Below are 21,682 nucleotides of genomic sequence, written 5' to 3' on the forward strand. Positions count from 1 at the left end.
CTAGTAAAGGTAGTACGCGTCATAGTAAGGGAACGTATTCACGCCGAACGTTAGTCAAGTGGATAATAGAGTTCCTTTTAGAAATCTAACTTGTCGTTGCAACTTAATGCACAATTTGGCCGAACATTTTATACGAGTCTACGGAGATTACCGTAGGCATAAGAATTTAATTTGCATAAATTTCCATTGCTTCGTTATTGCTATTTAACAATAGCATTATTATTATTATTATTATTATTAACGTCTCAGTAAATAGAACGTTGTACTAATTATATTTCCTTTAGTCGTTAGCACCTTGGTTGGTGAAAGAATACGAAATATACTTAACTGCTTCACAGGGATTCGAATTGATTTAACCATGGTTGCCACTAAATTATCGATTGATTTAAAAAGATTCTTGTTACAATGATTTCATATTAGATGGGGATCCTAGACTTGGGCATCCTAAATCTGTATCCTAAAGTCATAATCCTAATTCTATTACAGTGCGAATCCCAAGTCATCCTGTGTAAGCCTGTACCTAGTACCTGTGTGACGAAAAAGAATCGCCGGGTAATTTCAACGTTTCTTACATTACAATTTTAGAACTAAGGAAAAACACTAAGCAATTTCAACATTCTCCGTTAGATGGCATCAGGAATATGGTACAGGTGTCACCAGCCGGAAAATTGCAAAACTAATTTGACAGTCAGTTTTAGCACTTTGTCAGAAGGTGACGCAACCAGTCTGACCGAGGAAATAGTTCACGTGTCACCTATCGGAAAACGTTGAAATTAATTTGACAACCAGTTTCAGCATTTTACTGTATGATGGCGCAACTAAGCTGATCGGGAATATGGTCCATGTGCTACCTAGCAGGACATTTTGGAATTAGTTTTGCTAACAGTTTGAGTGGTTTGCCACTAACCCAATTGGCGCTATAAGGATCCCGAACAAAGCTTCATTTTTTCTCCGCAAGCGGCGCCACTATTATCTAATTTAGGCGCAATAATTCTTACCAGAATTCTCGTTTAATGGTGTAGATTACGCGGAACGAATTATGTATTCGGAATTGTATTTAACACAATACAAAACTAACAAAAGAAAATATCCTTTCTCGAGTCTGTTTAATAACGCATACAAGTACGCATGCTTGTATCCATACATATCATATTCAAATCCATGGATCGGTTATACGGCTTTAGCTACGGTCGCATAACATTTCACTGTATACATAGATTTAATTTGCTAACACGGTTCTAAGGATTCGAAGATGACAAACAATGCAACTATGGTACGAGATTAATAATGGCGAAATGTTAATCGATAAGTTTAATAAGTGTGGAGGTATGCACGTGCGCGTGTAGCGTGTGCGAAAGCCACAGCTACACATGAGAATACAACGTGGCTCCACCGCACGGTTAAGATCCTTCTACGGGGCCCTTCTACGAGGGAAAACGATGCATTCCTTCTCGAACAAATTTTCTCCGCGTCCAGCGCAAAGGCCAACAATGGAGTTTGCGGGAGCCTGTCAGCGCGTGAGACTTCGCGATTTTGTTTAGAGCAGATTGTTTATCGAGGCCGTTTACCGACACACCGACACGGCTGGTCCTCGTCGCTACCGATCGGACAATCGTAAACCGGGAGACAGTGAGATCGCGAGCCAATTATCGCTTACGTGTGCGAGAATGCAGGTCGTCCTCGTGTAGCGACAATCGAGGAGCGATTACGTGGATATCATAATGGTAGGTAATAGGATAATCTAACGTGACAAACGTAAAGATTTCATGTTTTTTATTAAACAGTGAAAAAGCAAACAGAGTAGTACTCTTTCAATCGACGATTCCATCGAGTAAAGTAAAGGAAAAACCGCGATGCGTTTCCTTTTCTGTTATCTCTTACAGATAACAACTGTAAAGATCCTTCACACACACAACTTGAAACATTTGTTTGCTTTTTCTGCTTAAATCTGTTAGTATTTGTTAAAAGAATTACAGAAGCGTGACACATTTTGTTGTGTACTTAAGGATTTTAATGAGATGAGAAATAATCCATATTTGCTTCACATGTTACAGATGAGGTGACACTGGTTCTGCCATGCGGAACAGGTCAGTCAGCATTATTTTTGGCTCTCTTGTCCTATGGGGTTTGATTACATACTTTCTAATCTCTGATCAGCCAGTGAACAAGGAAAGAGATACAGTAAGCTCTTTGAAATTATAAACAAATCTTGTGGTAGAAAGTTGTGCGATCGGAGAGTCGATGGGTACCAATAGATCGAAAAACTATTTTCTTTAAAATAGTTGATCCAAAATAATTCTGTGCATGCTTTAATAATTATACGCAAGACTTTTGGAAGAATTTTTCGAAATTAGAAAGTTTAGTAGATCTCTTGGTTTCAGGCTAGAGTATCCAATCAAATTAGTAAATTGGAAAAGAGAGTGAAACAAGAGATTGCACTGAATCAGGAGCTTCTCCAGGACATAAAAGAAGACAAGCAACGTAAGAGTATGTCTCTGTTTGTATAAACTTTTAAAAGTATAATTCTTAGGACAAAATAAAGAACACTGTAAATATTATTTTCTCCGTTTCAATGAGAAGAGAAGCTAAATGTGATAAACGCACATACGGATGCCAATGAGAAACAAAAGGACAAAAATGATATTGCCCAGGACAAGGTTTTACATGAAAAAGAAAAGATAGACGCCGAGAACAATGACAAGAATGAGCAAAATTTGCAAGAAAAATTGATTCACTCGGTAAAGTATCTTGTCTTAAAAGAGTTAACATTGTGCACTGTTAATACAATGTTTGCAAATTTTATACTTTATCTCTTTAAACAGAGCAAAATTCCTTATAATGTTCCTAACAATGGAAAACTACCAGATGGATCTCCAATAATAGCAGTCTTAGTGTTTTCTTGCAATCGTATCACAGTACAAAGATGTCTCGATCAACTGATCAAATACAGACCCAGCATAAAACAGTTTCCAATTATTGTTTCTGAAGATTGTCAACATCATCAGACTGCCGAAGTTATTGCCAGATACGGAGATCAAATAATGCATATACAGGTATGACATGCTGCATGTACATCTATTTTGGATTTGGAAAGGTTACTAAAGGTATTAAATGTATTGCAGCAACCTGATCAGTCAGATATCGAAGTACCACCGAAAGAGAAGAAGTTCAAAGGGTACTTTAAAATTGCACGTCACTATGGATGGGCTCTCAATCATGTATTCTTTCAACTTCGGTACAATACTGTGATAATAGTGGAAGATGATTTGGATATAGCCCCAGACTTTTTTGAATACTTCCTGGGCACATATCCCTTGTTAGTATCCGATAATTCTCTGTGGTGTGTGTCGGCGTGGAATGACAATGGAAAAGCTGGTTTAGTCGATGACAATGCAGCCGATGCGTTATACAGGACCGACTTTTTTCCTGGTCTGGGTTGGATGCTGACTCGTCAATTGTGGACTGAACTGTCACCGAAATGGCCCAAATCGTAGGTACAAAATATATTCGCTGTTCGAAATGATTTCTTCAATATTGAGTACTTAAATGTTCGTTGTAATAGATACTGGGACGACTGGATAAGACAACCCGAACAACGTCGCAACAGAGCATGTATTCGACCGGAAATATCCAGGACAAGAACATTCGGTAAAACTGGTGTGAGCAAGTACGTATTGAAAATATCATCGACATAGCTGTTAAAATATGGCTGCAATTTTAACCCATTGATTTATTTCCACAGTGGAATGTTCTATGAGAGACATTTAAAATATATCAAGCTGAACACCGAATACGTGCATTTTACGAAGATGAATTTGACTTATTTGTTGAAGGTAAGAACACAATGCTAATATTCTAGAAAGATTTCGATTTCAACGGAATAATTGTTTCAGGACAACTATGATATAAATTTTGTGAATGAGGTGTATCAATCGACAGTGGTCAGTTTCTTGGAATTAAAAAACGGAAAAGTAGTTGCGCCTGGTGCAGTGCGAATACCTTATTATAGTCGTCAAGCGTATAAAATCACTGCCAAGCAGTTTGGATTGATGGACGATTTTAGGGTAACTACCAGCGCGTTTTATCTTTGTTGTTTCGATCTGATATAGATTTAGAAATTTCTATTAATTTCTGTTGGCAGAGTGGTGTGCCCAGAACAGGATACCGGGGAGTAGTCACATTTTTCTACAAGGGCAGGAGAGTACATTTAGCACCCAGTCCGAATTGGAATGGTTACGACATTACCTGGAGCTAACAGAGAATCCGGCGCAACAGAGGGATTTGTTAGATCATACGAGTTCATTGCTTCCATGACACGTTCGTCGAGAACCGAGAGTGAATATTTTCATTGAACAAACACTCCCCCACGAACGTTCGTCTGCTTGTAATTTTTCTTGTAGAAAACTTGTGAGCGAAAAATTGAACCACATACTGTTAAGTGATATGTGAGAGATTTGCATAGTGCCTCACTGTTTGTACTTGCAGTGCTATGCAGAAGTGAGGTCTCCGGGTTAGCAGGCTAATTGCTCGTTTTTGTACCCTGGAACATTGTACTCGCATAGCACTGTGTATTAAGATGTAAAAGGACTGATAAAAGAGACTTTCAATTATTCGAGCAACCGGACAAGTAACGACGCTATTCTGCATTTCTAGTTATTATTTTCTTCCACTCTGATTAACGTATCTCTTCCAAAAACACGTTCAAAGACTGTTCTCCAAACTTATTTCTGCTAAGATGTATGGCGTGAAGTTACTTTGAAACAAACGGTGATATATGTGTAACACGGTTGCACGAATAATTTAGACTCTACCATTATGTACATAATGTTTATATTGTATATCACACGTGCATAGTTTGTCAGCAAACAATTTTTGGACTAATTTTATTCTCTGACCTACATGGAGGAAGATAGTCGCGTTAGTCCAGAAATGATGTTTCCGATTGACTGTGTATTTCGTGTGTGTTGCTCACGGGTAATTACCGAAAACAAAAACAAACTCAAAGGTGCAAATCTGCTGAATTTAGAAATGGTTATTACCACGAATTATTGTTTCGATTCGTACGGCAAGGCAAAGAAGAATGCCGATCAATGTCGTCTTGTGCTTTCTTTCCCATACAACGGTGAAGGAATGTTCTATTAATAAAGAACATGCGAAAGTGCTGGTATTAACGATACGATTCATTTGCGAACGATCGAGAATTCCCAAAATTTAATGTTTCAAGTAAACACATGCATACACACCTATATCTTCCCTGAAAGAATTCTTATTTGTAGATCATTGTCCAACCACCTGTGAACAATACTTTTTTCATAAATACAATCTTTCATCTTGCGACCAGTAAAGCAGAACTTATTCTTCATGATGATTTATGTTTATTTCTGCTCAGCAATATATAGCTTCCAACGAATAAATTACATATATTTGTATCCATTTCTGGTCATACAAGAAACCAGTAAGTTTCCAGCATATACAGTAACGACTATAAACATTTTGCAACTACACTATGGAAACATTTGGCCTCTCATATCGTGTTTTAATAGGAAAGGATCCGTGCGTTTAGGGTCGGCAGGCGGATTTTTATAGAGAACAAATTCATCCTTAGGCTCCTCTGGCTTTGGTCTTAATGTTTTGTGAACTCGAGCTTCACAGAAGTATCCAAAGGGTGGTCGTTCTATCTCCAGATTCTTCAGAACGCAATGATCTATAATGGCCTGAGTTTTGCGACATCTAATTGCATTCAAATAGTTAAATTGAAAAATTTCTTTCTGAATTATTGTTCAATAATTGTTAAGAATAAAATCAACGTACGGAGAGAATTCCATTGAACCAGAGGATCGTTCAATACAATCCACGTACTGATTAAACTCCTTCTCGCAATGATTTTTGATACCTCGAAATACTTCTAATGCACAGGCAGTTACTTTTTTTCCTTCCTGAATACATTTCCGCGCATCCTTAGTTTCTTGTTTGCATAACATAAACTCCTAAAGGTAGAATGATAACGTAGTAACTAATTAATTACAAAAATGATTTCTTTCGAAAAAGGAGCCAAAATTATCATACCCATCTAATAGTACAGTAATGTACAATAAATGTACAGTCATCAATTAAGAAGGTTATATAATCTTTCAGAAATGAATGATATTCGAACACGGGATTAAAGACTAATGTCGGAGTTAAACGAGATTAATACAATTAGAGAAAGGTGAGACTGCTTACATTGTTATCCCATTCACATTTCTTCCCAATGTAAAAGGATGCTGCCTGCAGGAACGGATAGCTAACAGTTATCTCCTGCGTAGTCAACTCCTCGTCTGATGGGAGCGTTGTATTGTATGAGACAACCATACTGACGATGCAGTAAAAATAATAGATCCGCTGTTTTAATCTATGAGCTCACACAATCTCAACAATACAGACCGAAACTACTTTCAGATGGATACAATTATGGTCTTACGGTGACATTAACGTTCTATATGTTAGAGATATACTGGCAAATGTGGACAACTGTGGTGCCTCTTGTGGAAAAAACTGAAACTTATTTTGGTATCCATACAGCGCCAATTATGGTAGTGGCAAAACGCTCAAACTGTTAACCAAATTTTCAACAGTCGGATTTGGCTAACAGTTTGAACGTTTTGCAACTATCCTAATTGGCGCTGCATGGACATGGAACTAAGTTTTACCTTTTCCCTATAAGTGGTGCTACAGTCGTCCACATCTGTATAATGTAGAGTCGCCTAAAAATATTAATTTTGGCAAAATTAGGTTTTATGTATTGTATTTTAATATACACATATTGAGACTGTAATTAAATCACAACAGAACCGACTAATAAAACTTACATACAATAGTTTTTCCATCTTTTGTTCTTCTTGTATTCGTTTCTTTTATGGTTGAATACATAGATGTATGAGCTCCGATTGATTTTGTAAATACATACAATGCCTCAAATTTGTTCGACAATTGTACTTACTCTTTGATTGAATAAGTAAAGAAATAGTAAGTGTTCTGTTCATCATTGCGTAAAATAACGATGTTAATGTTTCTTCAATCATAAAACTGTGCCTGTAGCATGATGGGAGTATTGGAGTTTGAACTTCAACATGGTCGTGGTTCGCTTTGTTATGTTTAATTGGTACTGAAGTTAAAAATTTTTCGATGTGATAAGGCTTTCCAAGTGATGAATTTTCGAAAAATTTGACAAACCAATAATCTAAAATCATGGCTGACAAAAGACAACAGAATCTGTCGGTGAGTAATATGCTTATAAAGTGTTACTCCGTAATAAAACTGTTTCTGTTTTGGATACATTTTGTACAAAGAAGTTTACGAATTGAATGTGAAATGATATTGTTGCAGAAAGAAGAGATAGCTAAACAGTTTATGTTACCAGAGAGAAAAAGTAAAATAGCTACTTTGTTGAAACAAGATGGCCAAGCATACTGTATTTGCAGAAGCTCGGATAGTTCTCGTTTCATGATGTACGTAATAGCCCTTTACTGGATCTTTCTCCGGTAAGATGTATTAATGAATCTACTGGAATTTCAGTGGCTGTGACGCGTGCGAAGAATGGTATCATGGTGACTGTATAAATATTACAGAAAAGGATGCCAAGCATATAAAACAATTTTTTTGCATTGTAGGAAATCTTTTGATTCTATAGAAATTGTTTCCATCGGTGACAGTGTATTTATAATACAGTGTGCTTGCAGCGATGCAGAGAAGAGGACCCTACTCTTGTGACTCGGTATAAACCACGGAGAACAGAACAAGAAGATCGTAAGTACAAGAAGCATAAAGAGAAAGAGAAAGATCGAGCTCATAGGTACGAATACGATGCGCCTTGGGATCCAACTTTAGTCAAGAAATCGTCGAAACGTTGCGGACAATGTACGGGATGCTTAAGAACAGAGAATTGTGGAAAATGCGATGCCTGCAGGTGAAGATTCAACATTACAATCGCTTGCGATCAATCACATCTGATTCTTTTTCGTTTGCTAGACATTTGAAGAAATTCGGACCCTCGGTACGGCTGAAGCTCAGATGCATACAGAGAACTTGCAGAGTATTGGGCGATCCGTTGAAACCCTCGAAGAGCTTCAACAAGAGCTCCAAGTTCATCAAGAAACGGAAAAGAGATTCGAGCAATGAGAGGAACGAACACCTGGAAGTGCCCAGACATTGTTACGGGCCGGCTTGCACAAAACAATCACGACCCGGTAGCAAGTATTGTTCCGACGAATGCGGATTGAAGCTGGCGACCAACAGAATCTATCAAGTGTTGCCTCAACGGATACAGGAATGGTCTTTGACGCCTTGCATCGCGGAGCAGAACAACAGAAGAGCGTTAGAGTCTGTCAGGAAGCAGCAACAGGACGTTAGAAAAATACTTCAGGAACTGGACAAAAGGCACACCGAGTTGGATAGAATCGTAGAACGGGCTAAACACGCAACTATAGATCCTCTGGCGGAAGTAGATGACAACGATGACACGGAGATGAGTATGTACTGTATCACGTGTGGCCACGAGATTCATTCGAGGACTGCTATCAAGCACATGGAAAAATGTTTCAACAAGGTAATTGAACAGTGATTCATTTCACAAATTTCATTTAATTTGCTAATTTTAATTGATTTACAGTACGAGTCTCAAGCGTCGTTCGGCTCAATCTTCAAGACGCGCATTGAGGGACAGGTGATGTTCTGTGATTTTTACAACCCTGCGAATCGAACCTATTGTAAAAGATTGCGCGTGTTGTGTCCGGAGCATTGCAAGGACCCGAAAATCAGCGAGACAGAGGTTTGTGGTTGTCCCTTGGTTACGAACGTGTTCGACACTACCGGAGAGTTCTGTCGTGCTCCGAAAAAGAGTTGCGTGAAACATTATGTCTGGGAGAAACTGCGAAGGGCAGAAATCGACATGGAGAGAGTCAGGCAATGGCTGAAAATAGACGAATTGGTGGAACAGGAGAGGCAAATCCGAGCGAACATGGCTTCCCGGGCCGGTGTGCTTGCCCTGATGTTGCACTCGACCTACAATCACGAATTGATGGAGCAGATGACGCAAGAACAGAACAGAGAACAGTTGGAAGCAATGGAAGAAGAATTGCAACGCAGATACGGTATTTTACAGAAAGAACAATCTGCGGTGCAATGACCGTTGCTGTCTTCCGCTCTGGAACTTTCCAAACGTATCTCCACCACGTGTTCAGTATAGTGTTCTTCTATTCAAATATGTTGTACATACTCCGATTAATCGTAGAGAATTGTTTTCGAAACAGAATTGAAATTAATTGAATCGAATTGTGGTAGGCAAGACAAAAAATATTTGTTCGACGTTAGAGAATATTAACTACTGTAACGACATCAGCGGAATTAGTATATGTATATAGGTTCTAAAGGATGCTTGTGTCTATAGTAGAGCTTCGTGAACAACAATATTATGCTCCGACCGACTGACTCTGTATAATTGTGTATTTCTCTTTATTTATAACGTTCAATTAAACTTTTGTAAATTCAAATTCATAATATAATTTGTCCATTACCTATTTTTAGTGTTCACAATATATCATTTCACATTATATGATTGTACATGTGAATCAAAATCAATGAACTCGTTATATGAAACATAATTCCAACGTTTCTAAAATTTACCACACTTTTAACTTCAATAAATATATTACTTGCTTAATTTTAACCGGTTAAGTTCCGACTCGTCGCTAGAAAGGATACTCTCTCAAAATACTTTTGAATTACAACAGTTTTTCCAATCGTAACACAGGATATTACATATTCTGGCACAGTACAGCTGTTCGGTTCGTCCACGCCTATGTACGCGCGCGTACATTCATTTCCGTTTCCGTTTTCACCGTTGGTTTAAAGTTTTAAACTTACACGCGCGTACATATGCGTACGTACTAAATACGCGTGCACACGCGAACCAAATACACGTATCATACCTTTCCTCTTGCTGTTTGTTTGTTTGTTCTTTTTTGGTATGTCTTTGATGCAAACTGTGAGAATTAAAACGCACGCTCTCGCTTCCTCTCGGCATCTCGGTACTGGCATAGCCCAATGGCCAATGGAATTAACCTCGAATACCTCCCAAAACGTACGGATCAAACATTCTCTATAAATAACTACCTTAATATATTAGTGTTTGCCGAGTGTTGCGCACGGTACGTTCTGCAAAAAACAATCTGCATAACTCTAGCGTTTTTTTCAGTTTTTCTGTTTCGCTCGTAGTCTCTAGTATTTTTTTTTTTTTTTTTTTTTGGAAACGAAGGCTCGAACATAGAGCTTGGCTCGTCGATCTGTTCTTCACCGATCCTCCGATCCGATATACATGTACATATATACATATATGTTTGACGACGCGACGCACACATATCAAGTCAGAATGTTCCATCGTCTTCGCTTCCGATTTTTGTCCACTTTACTTCCTCGGCTCCCCCCCCCCCCGCGCGACATAAGGTTGTTCCTTGTGGCTCGCACAAATGCACAAACGCCCAAACGCCCAAACGCGACACGTTCGAACATTCGAACAGACACTCCACCGGACATTACTATTTGGCGAGAAAAAATGAATCCAGTTGCACGACGGGACGAGCGAACGATCAATGTCCGGCAATCTCCAACCGAGTGAGTCTTCGCGCGCGTTTCCTTAATCTTGTTCCTCGTCTCGAGTTTTGGATTTTCTTTTTACTTACGGAAAAATGGAGGGCGACGACTGATTCGATCGTGATCACATGATGTGAATTCGAGGCGGGAAAACTCACGCGCAGACTCACGGGACAAGCTCTCAAGCATTTCGTATTCTCGAAATTTGAGGCTCGTGCACGATTCAGTTAGATTATGTTATTTATTTACGTATTCGTTAGAAACGACGAGACACGACTAAGCTCGCGCAAAAAGTTGCCATTTCCTCTTCTTTTTACATATTATCTTTATAGTTATTATTAATATTAATATTATTATTATTATTATTAGTAGTAGTAGTAGAAGTATTAGTAATAGTTGTAGTAGTGTAGTAGTAGTAGAAGTAGTAGTAGTAGTAGTAGTAGTAGTAGTAGTAATAGTAGCAATAGTAGTAGTAGTAGTATTAATCAATTTTTTTTCTCGCAAAGGAATCGTTCTTTCCTCATTCTAATTTTTACTTGTAACGATCGTCGAGACTTGGTCCCAACCGCGAACGGTGAGTTTTTTCTCGTGTGTATCTGGATCTGCTAATCGATAGATCGATCATCCCCGAAATCTACAAGAGATCTCTCGTTTCGTGGTCTACCCTCCGATTTACCGACGGTTACCGACCCAATTTACCGACAACCGAATGAGCGCGAAAACGACAGGAAAGGATCCACAAAGAACGGCGAGCATTCGGGGCCGAGATGGGCGAACGTCTCCCGATCGAACAGCGGAAGTAAAAGAAAACAAAACAGGCAGTCGTTTGTTTCGAATGCAGGAGAGAACCGATCTGTATGATCTATATCGTACGTTGTGTAACAAAGAACGAGCGTGCCTCAGGATTTTCTGGTCAACGGCGTGGCGCGTGTGGCATGGTGGACAACGGAAAAATCATGAACGTTCTCTCTCTGGCCGATTAAAAAGTTGTAACAAAAGATCGTGAAGTACGAAGGAAACAACAGTGAAGAGAACAAAAAAAAATATATATATATATATGTGTGATCGATTGATATAGAATATATCCTCAAGATCGATAGTTTCCTGCACACTCGATGTTTTTATTAGAACTTTTTAATACAGTTTGTCATTATAACTCTTCTCTCGCCTCGTGTTTCGTTCATAGAGCAGACAGGGTTCAGTTTGGCCGGAAATCCTGGGACACCCTGTACATACTGCACTCTGTTCGCCTATAGATCGCGAACATCGACGTTTGCACGCGTTACATTTATCGAAAACTTTAACAAACCTTAATAAATTTTCTTCATTTTTATTCTCGATTTTAATAAAATACTTGATAAAGGAAACGAATGTCTGTTTAAACCCTCGTCATGCTAAAAACGTGAATTCGCACAAACGATGTTTACTACTATTATCATTAATATTATTAATATTAATATTATCGGTATTACTATTATTATCGTTATGCTATCTCGAGGAAAATGTAGCCCATCTCTGCCGACTCGATTAACAACGAAGACACGACAGTGTCGGCGATAGGGACCTCGGCGTATTTTTTTCTTCCTTAATTTTTTTGCTTTTTTACAGAAAACTGTCCACCATGTTATAACATTCTGAATCGTACTTTTGTGACCTTGCACTTTTACTAAAATAAATGACGAGAATCTAACAACGTGGGTAACGTGGGGGCTTGGGGGTGGAACGGAGGACGCTTGGTGCCTGTACTGTGTCTCTGTGTGTGTGTGCGCGCGCGTGTCACGCAGCGATCGTAAGAGGCCGTACAATCGTATTGTCGCTATCGAATCGATCACGCTCACGATCGCGCGATACAAGTTACCAAAAAGAAGCATCGAAGCAGAGACGAAGCACGATTCCGATAGATTTTTAACGTGGTTTCTCTCCATCGTTCAGAGTTTCCAAGAAATTTCTCTGTGACCGCTGAGACCTAAAGGAGGGAGTCCCCGGTAGGAACTATTGGCGCTCGGTAACTTACAATCTTCGCATGACACGCGCGTGCATTTTACGACTAACTTTCTCAAAAGATACCTCTTTCATATTTTCAGATTTTTGTGCTCTGCTAGACCAAAACCCTACTCGATCGGGAGCAGAGCGGTCTCGTTTTCTCGCGCGCAATCCATCACGGCTGCGGTTACAGGCACGCAAACGAAAAATAGAAAACGGTCCGCGTGTTTCTTGTTCCTGGCCACGTCCTCCGACGTGGCGGAATCCCCGGTAAATAACAAAGAGGCGGGTGGGCGCGGTTAACGAGGGAATTTGGAATCGTTTATCTGGGATCGCCTGCCGTAACCGCAGCTTCACAAACGTAATCTCTCTGTTCTCGTCGGTGCGCTTCGAACGAATACGATCGATGTAGCACGAAGATGTTAGGTTCCAGCGTCCATATCAGAGATCATTCGCTGATCGTCGAATCAGTCCCTCGCGAATATCGTTCCCCCTCTCTCTCAACGTTTCCTCCTCGTTTCTTTTCTCTGCTTCGTCTTTCTTATTGCTTATGGTACAAGGACGCGAGGATCGATCCGATACGCGCATCGATATTCTCCTGCGACTCGAAAACAGCGGGCTCTCGACCTCGACAGCTACGATGCTCTGAGAATAAGAAAGCGAGAGGGAGACAGAGAGAAAAGAGAGCGGCAGGGGCGGCGGAGGGGAGAATATCGAGAAGAAAAAGAGAAAAGATAGGAGAATATCGAGGCACGCAAAGTACGATTATCGAAGAATGACGGAACGCGAAACCAAGAGAAACTGCAGAGTGTATGCTAAATGCCAGTACGAGGAAAGTGTCAACATCCGGCGTCTCGGTACCGCAGGCAGTGGTACGTTTCGGTTTGCTACGATAGTGGTCGGTGATGCCAGATCGGAGGGAACCATTTCCGAACAGAAATTTGTTTTCTCGTTGCTCGAATTGTCACGCCCACGCGGAACAGAGAACGAGGTTTCTGTCGAATGGTCCTTACGTGGATTCACTCGAAACTGCTGGAACGAGTCCCGTGATCTGGGATCACCGAGGAACGGTTGCGATGCTACCGCAAGGGGTTGTGGCCGTCGCGCGACCCCGCCCCCTCCCGCTCGTCTCTTCGCCGTTTTTGTTCAACTTTCTGGTACAACGATGAGGTTTACTTTACAAGGATATACAATGTGTCGTCGCGGCTATTCGAGTTCCATTAGTTCTTCTCTTCCCTTGTTCGATCAAAACAAAAAAGAAGAAAAAACAGAAAGAAAAGCATCGGATAGCTCCGTCGATCGGTGGAATCCTTTTTGCATACGCGCTGGTGCGACGCGACGGTCGAAACAAACATTGGCAGCAACGTGGCAGCGAAGGTCCCGCGCGGACTCGGTTTGTAACGTTAACGAACAGTTTGCGAGACTATCGCTATTGAAAAAAAAGTACTTCGGAGATCTTGTTCTATTTGCAGACAATGCAATTTTCATCGGTGCGTCTATCGCGCAAAAGGATTCCAACGATCGCTAATCGTTTAAAGGCTGGAGGCTCGCGTACACACGCGTATCATATACACATATAGTATATATAAATTATATACATATATCTATATATGTAGATACATATGCGCGCGCGAATGTGTATATATATATATATATGCATGTATGCGTGTGTGTGTATATATATATAGTATATGTACAATTTGTTGGGTGAAAACGGTTCTCAATTTCGTATTGGGATCGAAACGCGAGACGTCGAACTGTTTTCACGGATCGAGGCGATATACATGTACCGGTACCGCTGAACGAGAACGGTTCTTTTGTTTCATTGTTACGCAGAGATTGATTTTCGGCCGTCGTCTCTCTTATCCACCTTGTTCCCGTTTCGTCTCGTTCCATCTTCGTTCCTAGTTCTTTTTCTCGGCTTCGTTCTTGCTCGCGGTTACGTCGCAGACAAACGAAGAAGATAAACGGAGAGCTGGATAACACAGACGTCCCCTGGTAGATATCGGCCGATTCACAGGATTTCCGTACCAGAGTCGATTTCTCGCGAGGTATATACAACATTATGCTTCTCCGAGGCCGATCGCCTGCCACCCACCTCGGTGGAGGCGTGTCTCGCCCCTCTAGGTCTCTAACTACCGGTCGCGGCGGGCGTGACCTATCTCCGCACGCTAACGCCAACGCCGACGCCCAGTGGGCGCGGCCACGCCTACCGTCGAGGGCGTGGCCCTCTTCCTCGCAAGCACGCTACTCGTCCGAAAACATCCGGAAAGCATTCGCTCTCGCTTCCGTTTCATATTTCGTTTTTTTTTTTTTTAATTCCTTAGACTTCCCGCCGTTTCGTCGTCGTCGTCGTCGTCGTCGTCACGACCAGTATTTATTCTCTCTTCCTGCCGCGTTTCGGTTTGTTCTTTCTCTACTTGTTTTCGCGCGCGGATTAATCTACACAATACTTAAATAATAGCGAGTCGCGTTTAAATACAGAGTACAGAGTAAGAACAACCGGAGCGTAAAAAGTTTTGATGATTATATATTATCGCGAGTTAGGGACGGGACATGTGTGAGACGAGTCGATTATATTACGATTTTCTCTTAGCTCGTGTTTTTTTTGTCGCTTTCTCAAACTTTTCTGCTTCCCGTTTCGCTAGACCATTTTCCTTCGTGTAGCGTTTTCTTCTTCTTTTTTTTTTGTTCTCGCGACAACGATGACACAACTATGACAACGTGGCGCGATTATTCTCGACGGCGGGCGAAAAACGATAACGCGAACAGATATTACAACGATGGCAGAGCAAAAGAAAACGACGATAACGGTAACGGTGGTATCGAGCATGCAAAGATTTCGATAACAGTAAGATATCGTTTTTTAACGCGTGTCGTGTATATGTGTGTGTCTGCCTGTGCGTGTGTGTGTGTATGTGAACGTTAACGAAGTTCGGCCGACCGGGACCGAGCGCGAATTCTCGCGCGAAATACGCGGCAATTTCGATCGGCGATTCGGAGAGTAAACAATTCCGATCGCGGCCGGTCGATATCGTACGTCTTTCGTATATTTCTATATCGCAATACGCGTTTCCTCCTTGGGTCCAGTTTCTCCATCGATACCGCACCGAGACGCGATCGCATCTATCGAAGCCTGCGCGAAATTGGTAGCGGTCGTTTTTGTTCGTCATGTTTCTCGCGAATTGATTCTTCTTTTTGTGCAGATTTCGAAGTCCCGACTAGAAGGACAGAGATCGTCGTTGGGTATAACGAAATTGAGCGAGCAAGAGAGAGAGAGAGAGAGAGAGAGAGAGAGAGAGAGAGAGAGAGAGAGAGAGAGAGAGAGAGAAAGAGTCTGAAATAAAGGCAGAGAAAAACGTTGCGATTGCTGGTTCAAAGTCACTACCCCCAACATTCGACTTGAAGCTGGAGCAGTGAATCCAGTGACCTTGGACACTTGGCGCTTTCACAGAGGTTATACGAGATTGTATCGAGTGTAAGACGTCGGAGGATTCGACGACGAAGAGATTCAAGTTGAAATGAGATTATCGCGACGTGGACGCGTCGTCGAGCCTAGTATGCGCGTTGTACGCATAGAAACGCGTGCTGGTACACGCGTAATACCGCGAAGGTAACCGTAAGAACAGCGCGTCTTTGTAACTGGCAGTGTAAGGCATATAGAGTGCTTAAGACTAGAATATAGTGCAATAAATAGGCCTCGTAAAGCCTGTTCAAACTAAGTCCTATACAATCTTTGACGGACCTACGAAAAAATCGTGTCCGTGTAACGCGACTGTATTACGCGAGCTACCGTGAGACGAGTCGTAGAGTTCACGTTTTTTTTTCTTTTCGACCGAATTTTCGTTTTAACGGAAACTGCAACACGAACGAACATCACATATTTATAACATGTATTGCACGATCTCACGGATTCGATGGATGGGCTACCGATTTCGCGAAGGCTCGATCGACACGCGTCGCGATCTTCCTTCGAACGTTGGAACAGCGACACGCGGTCGGAGGATTCCGTTCAGAGTCAGAGCAGAAGTTAACAACTGTTTTATATATTTAAAATAGTCCGAACGGAAATTCAATGGTCTCGCGAAACTTTGACGCAAATAATTGTGCAGCACACGATGTAAAACATTTGTTGAACTTCTGCTTGCGCTTATTCACTCCGGCAAGTACTGTTCCGAGTATTGCATGTGTAAGTGTTCATGGGTATGTTGTGTGTGTGTGTGTGTGTGATTACACTCATTCGAATATTCCGCGGATAATCGCAATCGGATCGCGCGATCGAACAGCATCGGAGCGAGGAGACAGTATTCTCGATTTGGTTTCGTTTTCACCGACTTCGTTCCCGATTATTGAAATCGATAGGTCCTGAGAATAATTACAGTATAGCCACGCTGAGACGGGAGATAAGCGAACGTTTTCTCTGTTCCGTTCTCTTGATCGTTTGATCACGTACGCTGGGATTTTTAGAACAATTAAACGAGTCGGGACAATTGATTAATTAATAAGAAAGAAATATAAAACAAGAAACAAAGGTGAAGAAAACAGCGATACACAGTATTCACTGCGTATAATCGCGCCTCGTTAACCACGTAACGCTCGCGTCGTGATCCCCAGCACGCGCGAGGGGATTGGTCAGCACAGTGGGCGGGTCCTGCTTCAGTCTTGCTGACGCGACGGTTCGACGGAGTGAGAGAGGAGGGCGTGGCAATGGGTGGGCGGGAATGCAGAGAGAACCAGAGAGATAGAGAAAAAGAGAGAGAGAGAAAGAGAGAGAGGGAGAGAGAAAGAGAGATAGAGAGAAATAGAGAAATGTTGGAGCCGTCGTGGGACCGCGACCACTGCTCTCTACGGTCACGCGAGACCAGTCTCGAGCGGTGCGATTATAGGGAGGGAATACTGTGCGTAGGATGTCTCGTCGAAAGAACGTTGCGTCTCTCGTTGATTTGGGTAGATCGTAGCTATATATTTATTACTAAAAGTACATGCGAGTGTTTCGTACCGTGGCGTGATTACGTCTTTACTATCAGGATCTTCGTATCGATTTAAGCGTAATTAATGGCAATGTCGTGGCATCCGTTTTCCCTTCGTTCGAATCGATGCCCTTTACCTACGAGGACACGCGTGTATCCGGACAAACATATCTCTATCGTCTCGTCCGTGTTTCCTCCGGACCTCGAAACAACAACAACAACAACAACAACACACCCGTACCGAAAATGTTCGCACGGCGACACCCACGCGCGGGATAACATCGGCGCGAAACATTCCCGTGCGCGTTTCTTACGCGCTCTCCTAAATAAACTCTTCTTTTCGTAACTCCTTACTCGTTTTTCATTCCTTCGTTCGTTTTTCGTTTCCTATTCGTATCATTTCATTTCATCTCGTTTCGTTTCCCCATCCATTTTATATTCGTCCATCATCAACCTCGTTCAACACGCGAAGTAAGGCTAAAAAACAATGCGCACTCGTATCGTTAGTTTTTTTTTGTTTCTTCATTAAACTTTGTTTTCGGTAAGGCACCCCCAGGGCTGAGTATATTCACGGAAGTATTTAGCGATACAAACTAGTGACTAGATCATCCTTAAGTCACGCGAGAAAGAGCGAGGATGAGAGAGAGAGAGAGAGAGAGAGAGAGAGAGAGAGAGAGAGGTGAGGAGTTGTGGTTTAGTGTTCGAGAGAGATTTAGAAATAGAGTGGTACTGGAGGATCGGGGGAGAGAAGATACAGAGAGAGAGAGAGAGAAAGAGCGAGAGAGAGAGAGAGAGAGAGAGAGAGGGGACCGAAGCGGTGGATTAGAGTTGTGCGAGGTAACGAGAACGACAGAAGAATACAGGGGGTGATTCTTTTCGTTTCAAAGAGGCTAACGATGGTAGAGATGAGAAGCTACAACACAGTGCAGTCCAACATAATCTCCGAGGATTCAAAGAACTTCCCGCACTCTGTGCCTACAAACACAGTACTGCGTGTGCGTGTTCTACAGGGTGCAACACTTTGAATATTTCTCTGGATACAAATGGTCTCGCGATCGTTCGGTTACAAGGGGTCGAGTCAGGCTAGCGTCCGGTGGCATCTATCGTTTTATCGCGCGCGGACTACGCCGACTTGTCGTTGGAACAGCGTTGTGCAGTGTTCGCGCTAAACGTTCGGGTCCGATCGAACGAGTCAACACTGTCCTCGCGTGTGTGTCGCTCTCGACGGCGGTTTCGCGACGGAGAACAAACGGAAATACAAACGACAAATAAACAAATAAATAAACGAACGAAACAACACAGGAAACCTCGTCACGGACCGGTTTGCTCTCGCAGGGACTCTAGCACCATTGTATCTCGCTCTATCGCGTTACACACCTTGCACGCAAACAGAACGCGGTCACGTGTCCACCGGAGGACAGCACTGGTCTACGATCCTCGACGCTCGCAAGCTCGTACGAACCTCGGGGACATCTACACCCATTTACTTCAGGTAGAAAAGATCTTCCCCCCACCCCACACCCCTCCGATAAATTCCATGCGGTCTAACATTACGTTACACTTAAAACGGAAAGAAAAGAAAAGAGAAAGAAAGAAAGAAAGAAGAACGGAAAAGAAGAGAATCGAAGAAAGGAACCATTCTCGCGTTGGCGTAGATTATTATTATTCGTCGAAGGAAGAAGGAAAGCTACGAATAATCATATTCGAGAAAAGAAATTAGACGAATAGAAATATGGTGGGCTGGGTTCGGGGAAGGGAAACAAAGAGACGGATAGAGATAGCGAGATAGAAAGACGGAGGTAGACAGACAGACAGATAGATAGATAGATAGATAGATAGAGAGAGAGAGAGAGAGAGAGAGAGAGAGAAAGAGAGAGAGAGAGACAGAGGAAAGAAGAAACGTAAGTAACAACTGAACAGAGGGAAGGCAGTGGTGCGTTATTTTGGTATCTTCTGCTGCGCCTCCACTCGACGGTTCCGGGCTCTCGCGGTCGCGAAAGGGTGGAGCCAACCATGGCCGCGCCCCCTCGCAGGAGGGGGTGGAGCCAGTCAGCAGTGGACACGGACTCTTGTGGAGCCCGAGGCGTGGCGGGGCGGGGCGGGGCGGAGCGAAGGTTACGCGAAACCCGTTCACAGCTCCCGAGTGGACGCGCAGCATCGATTAATTGGTGTTTTCCGCACGGATCGACCGAAGTCCGCGAGACGATGTTCTCGCGGGCAAGAAGGTCATCGTCATCGTCGGATTCCAATATCCCGTTTCGTCGTCCGTCGAGCTCGAACACGACCGTCGACGACCGATCGCTCTCGCATCAACGGTTACAATTACATTATTTATTATCGTCCCTGTCAGCGGTCGCGTTCGATGGCCGCGGTCGTGGTCGTGGTCGTGGCCGTGTTCGAATGACGAGGACCTAAGACTTGCGTCACGATCGTTTGCTTGACTAGTTTAGGAATGATCCTGTTCGTTCTCAAGGATCGAAGAGGCTAAGGTATCTCAACGATCGACGCGCGCAGCAGCGGTTCCCATTTCGTCGAACACGCCGGCCACGAGAGAACAAGAATCAAGGAGAGAGAGATTATTGATTAACATCGGTCGGAGGTGATCGAATAAAGTTAACACTCAACGAATGACCGTCGTGTTTTCGTGGCATTCTTGTGCCGCGACTGCTATTTGGTTGCTGTTATGCTTGCTTGCTGCTTGCTGCTGCTGCTGCTGCTGCCGCCACTTGCCGCTGCTTGCTGCTGCTTGCTGCTGCTGCTGCTGCTGCTGCTGGACGATCCTCGTGTGTTCAGTTTTCTTTTATACTCTTTGCCCGTCCGTCCCATTCTAAACGGCAGTCTCGGTGTGACTGTGACTCGAGAGCCTTTCGACGTCGATCTCGGGTATGGTCAGCTCGTCCGGGTTGTTATCAGCGTATTCGATACTGCTCGTCTGCGAGAGCCGGTTGTTCAACGACGACTGCTTCCTCAGTACTTCCGCAAAGGTAGTGCTGCTGTGCTCGCTCGTGTAGCGCGCGTCTAGGCCCTGCCGAAATGCGTTCACTACGCGGATCTGCAAACGGAAACCTTACTGTCAGCGATACATAATCACAATTCTCTGGACTAGCATTCGTTGCTTGCTAGCACACGTTTGGGAGGATGTACACCAGGTATCGATAGGTCCATCGATTGGAACGAGGATGCTCCTCCATCCCCCTACGCTGTTCATCCGATTTCAACTCGTTTTCTCTTTCTTTTTTTTCAGTCCATCTCTCGAGTTTTCCATTTTCGTTTAGGGGAATTCGAGGATCATCCTGCGAACGTTCAGAGGATAATATTGTATAAATATAAATATATATATAAATTGATATATGTAATTACATATATATCTACCTACATGGCAGGTATAGCACGTGTACATATATATGTAATTACGTGTACGTATGAAGAGACAGAAAGCAGCGGCCACACGAATTACTAGAAGAACTAGCGGGGCATCGACACCCTATATAGCGAGGCGATAGTTAAGACACTGAACTCGGGGAGCAACGTCGATCGCTGGATCGCATTTCGATCGCAAAATTTCTTTATATATTCGTTCGTTCGCGGTTTAAATCTCGAGCGACGTTAATAGGGGTCGGAAACGACTCCGCGAGTCTGCGGTCGCGCGAGAGTTAAACGCGATTTTGTTAATCGGTGTTCTTCAGGGTGATTCTGTGTCGCAATCAACATCTACGGTACCATACCTTTTTCCTCGGTTCGTTCTACATTGTTTAGCGGTTTGGCTCGATTGTTCTCGATCGATCGACGTCACCGCCTCGAATTATCGATGCGATGTCACGCAACACCACATGCACCGATCGATTACCGGAAACCGGTTTCCAGTTTCCGGTATCGTCTGTCTCGATGCGGCAAGCGGATATGCGAGGTCTTGCCGAGAAGCTTCTCGAATGGTTTTTCAAACACGTACGGCCCACGCGACACGCGGTTTCGAAAAAAACAACGATATTTTTCTTACTATCGACGAGAAGCTTCTCGGATTTCCTGAAACTGCTTGAAGCGCAACTTGTCGGTCCGATAGACAAACATGTTCCAAACAAGCCAACGAGCGAACATCTTTCGGC

At 42.8% G+C, this 21,682-nt stretch overlaps 4 protein-coding genes across 9 annotated transcripts in view; 2 read left to right on the top strand and 2 right to left on the bottom strand.

Moving 5' to 3' along the window:
• Positions 1-1,063: 1,063 nt before the first annotated feature.
• Mgat1 (alpha-1,3-mannosyl-glycoprotein 2-beta-N-acetylglucosaminyltransferase) lies at positions 1,064-5,167 on the top strand. The gene is made up of 10 exons (XM_033481501.2): positions 1,064-1,724; positions 2,055-2,181; positions 2,382-2,487; positions 2,581-2,738; positions 2,823-3,053; positions 3,123-3,490; positions 3,563-3,667; positions 3,743-3,833; positions 3,894-4,064; positions 4,142-5,167. Exons 2-10 carry the CDS (start codon positions 2,077-2,079, stop codon positions 4,253-4,255), a joined length of 1,449 nt encoding a protein of 482 aa, XP_033337392.2. The 5' UTR covers positions 1,064-1,724; positions 2,055-2,076; the 3' UTR covers positions 4,256-5,167.
• A 185-nt stretch (positions 5,168-5,352) lies between these two features.
• On the bottom strand, positions 5,353-6,513 carry ND-19 (NADH dehydrogenase [ubiquinone] 1 alpha subcomplex subunit 8). The gene is made up of 3 exons (XM_033481502.2): positions 6,223-6,513; positions 5,812-5,987; positions 5,353-5,730 (listed from the first exon to the last, which is right to left on the bottom strand). The coding sequence occupies exons 1-3, from the start codon at positions 6,349-6,351 to the stop codon at positions 5,505-5,507; spliced, it is 531 nt and encodes a 176-aa protein (XP_033337393.2). The 5' UTR covers positions 6,352-6,513; the 3' UTR covers positions 5,353-5,504.
• Positions 6,514-6,676: 163 nt separating this feature from the next.
• Positions 6,677-9,527, top strand: LOC117226800 (CXXC-type zinc finger protein 1). Its single transcript, XM_033481500.2, has 7 exons — positions 6,677-7,005; positions 7,078-7,257; positions 7,366-7,487; positions 7,555-7,645; positions 7,719-7,945; positions 8,008-8,584; positions 8,648-9,527. The coding sequence occupies exons 2-7, from the start codon at positions 7,228-7,230 to the stop codon at positions 9,161-9,163; spliced, it is 1,563 nt and encodes a 520-aa protein (XP_033337391.2). The 5' UTR covers positions 6,677-7,005; positions 7,078-7,227; the 3' UTR covers positions 9,164-9,527.
• The window catches only part of PMCA (plasma membrane calcium-transporting ATPase 3), a 73,104-nt gene continuing 60,894 nt past the window's right edge, over positions 9,473-21,682 (bottom strand). For 4 of the 6 annotated variants that reach the window (XM_076522048.1, XM_076522047.1, XM_033481874.2 and 1 more), the window contains one exon: positions 9,473-20,631. In XM_076522048.1, coding sequence (XP_076378163.1) covers positions 20,407-20,631 — 225 coding nt within the window. In that variant the 3' untranslated portion in view covers positions 9,473-20,406. The remainder of the gene's footprint in view (positions 20,632-21,682) is intronic. The other 2 variants (XR_004491966.2, XM_033481875.2) reach the window with 1 other exon arrangement.

The sequence above is a fragment of the Megalopta genalis genome, chromosome 5, assembly GCF_051020955.1.
Source record: "Megalopta genalis isolate 19385.01 chromosome 5, iyMegGena1_principal, whole genome shotgun sequence".
Classification (NCBI taxonomy): domain Eukaryota; kingdom Metazoa; phylum Arthropoda; class Insecta; order Hymenoptera; family Halictidae; genus Megalopta; species Megalopta genalis.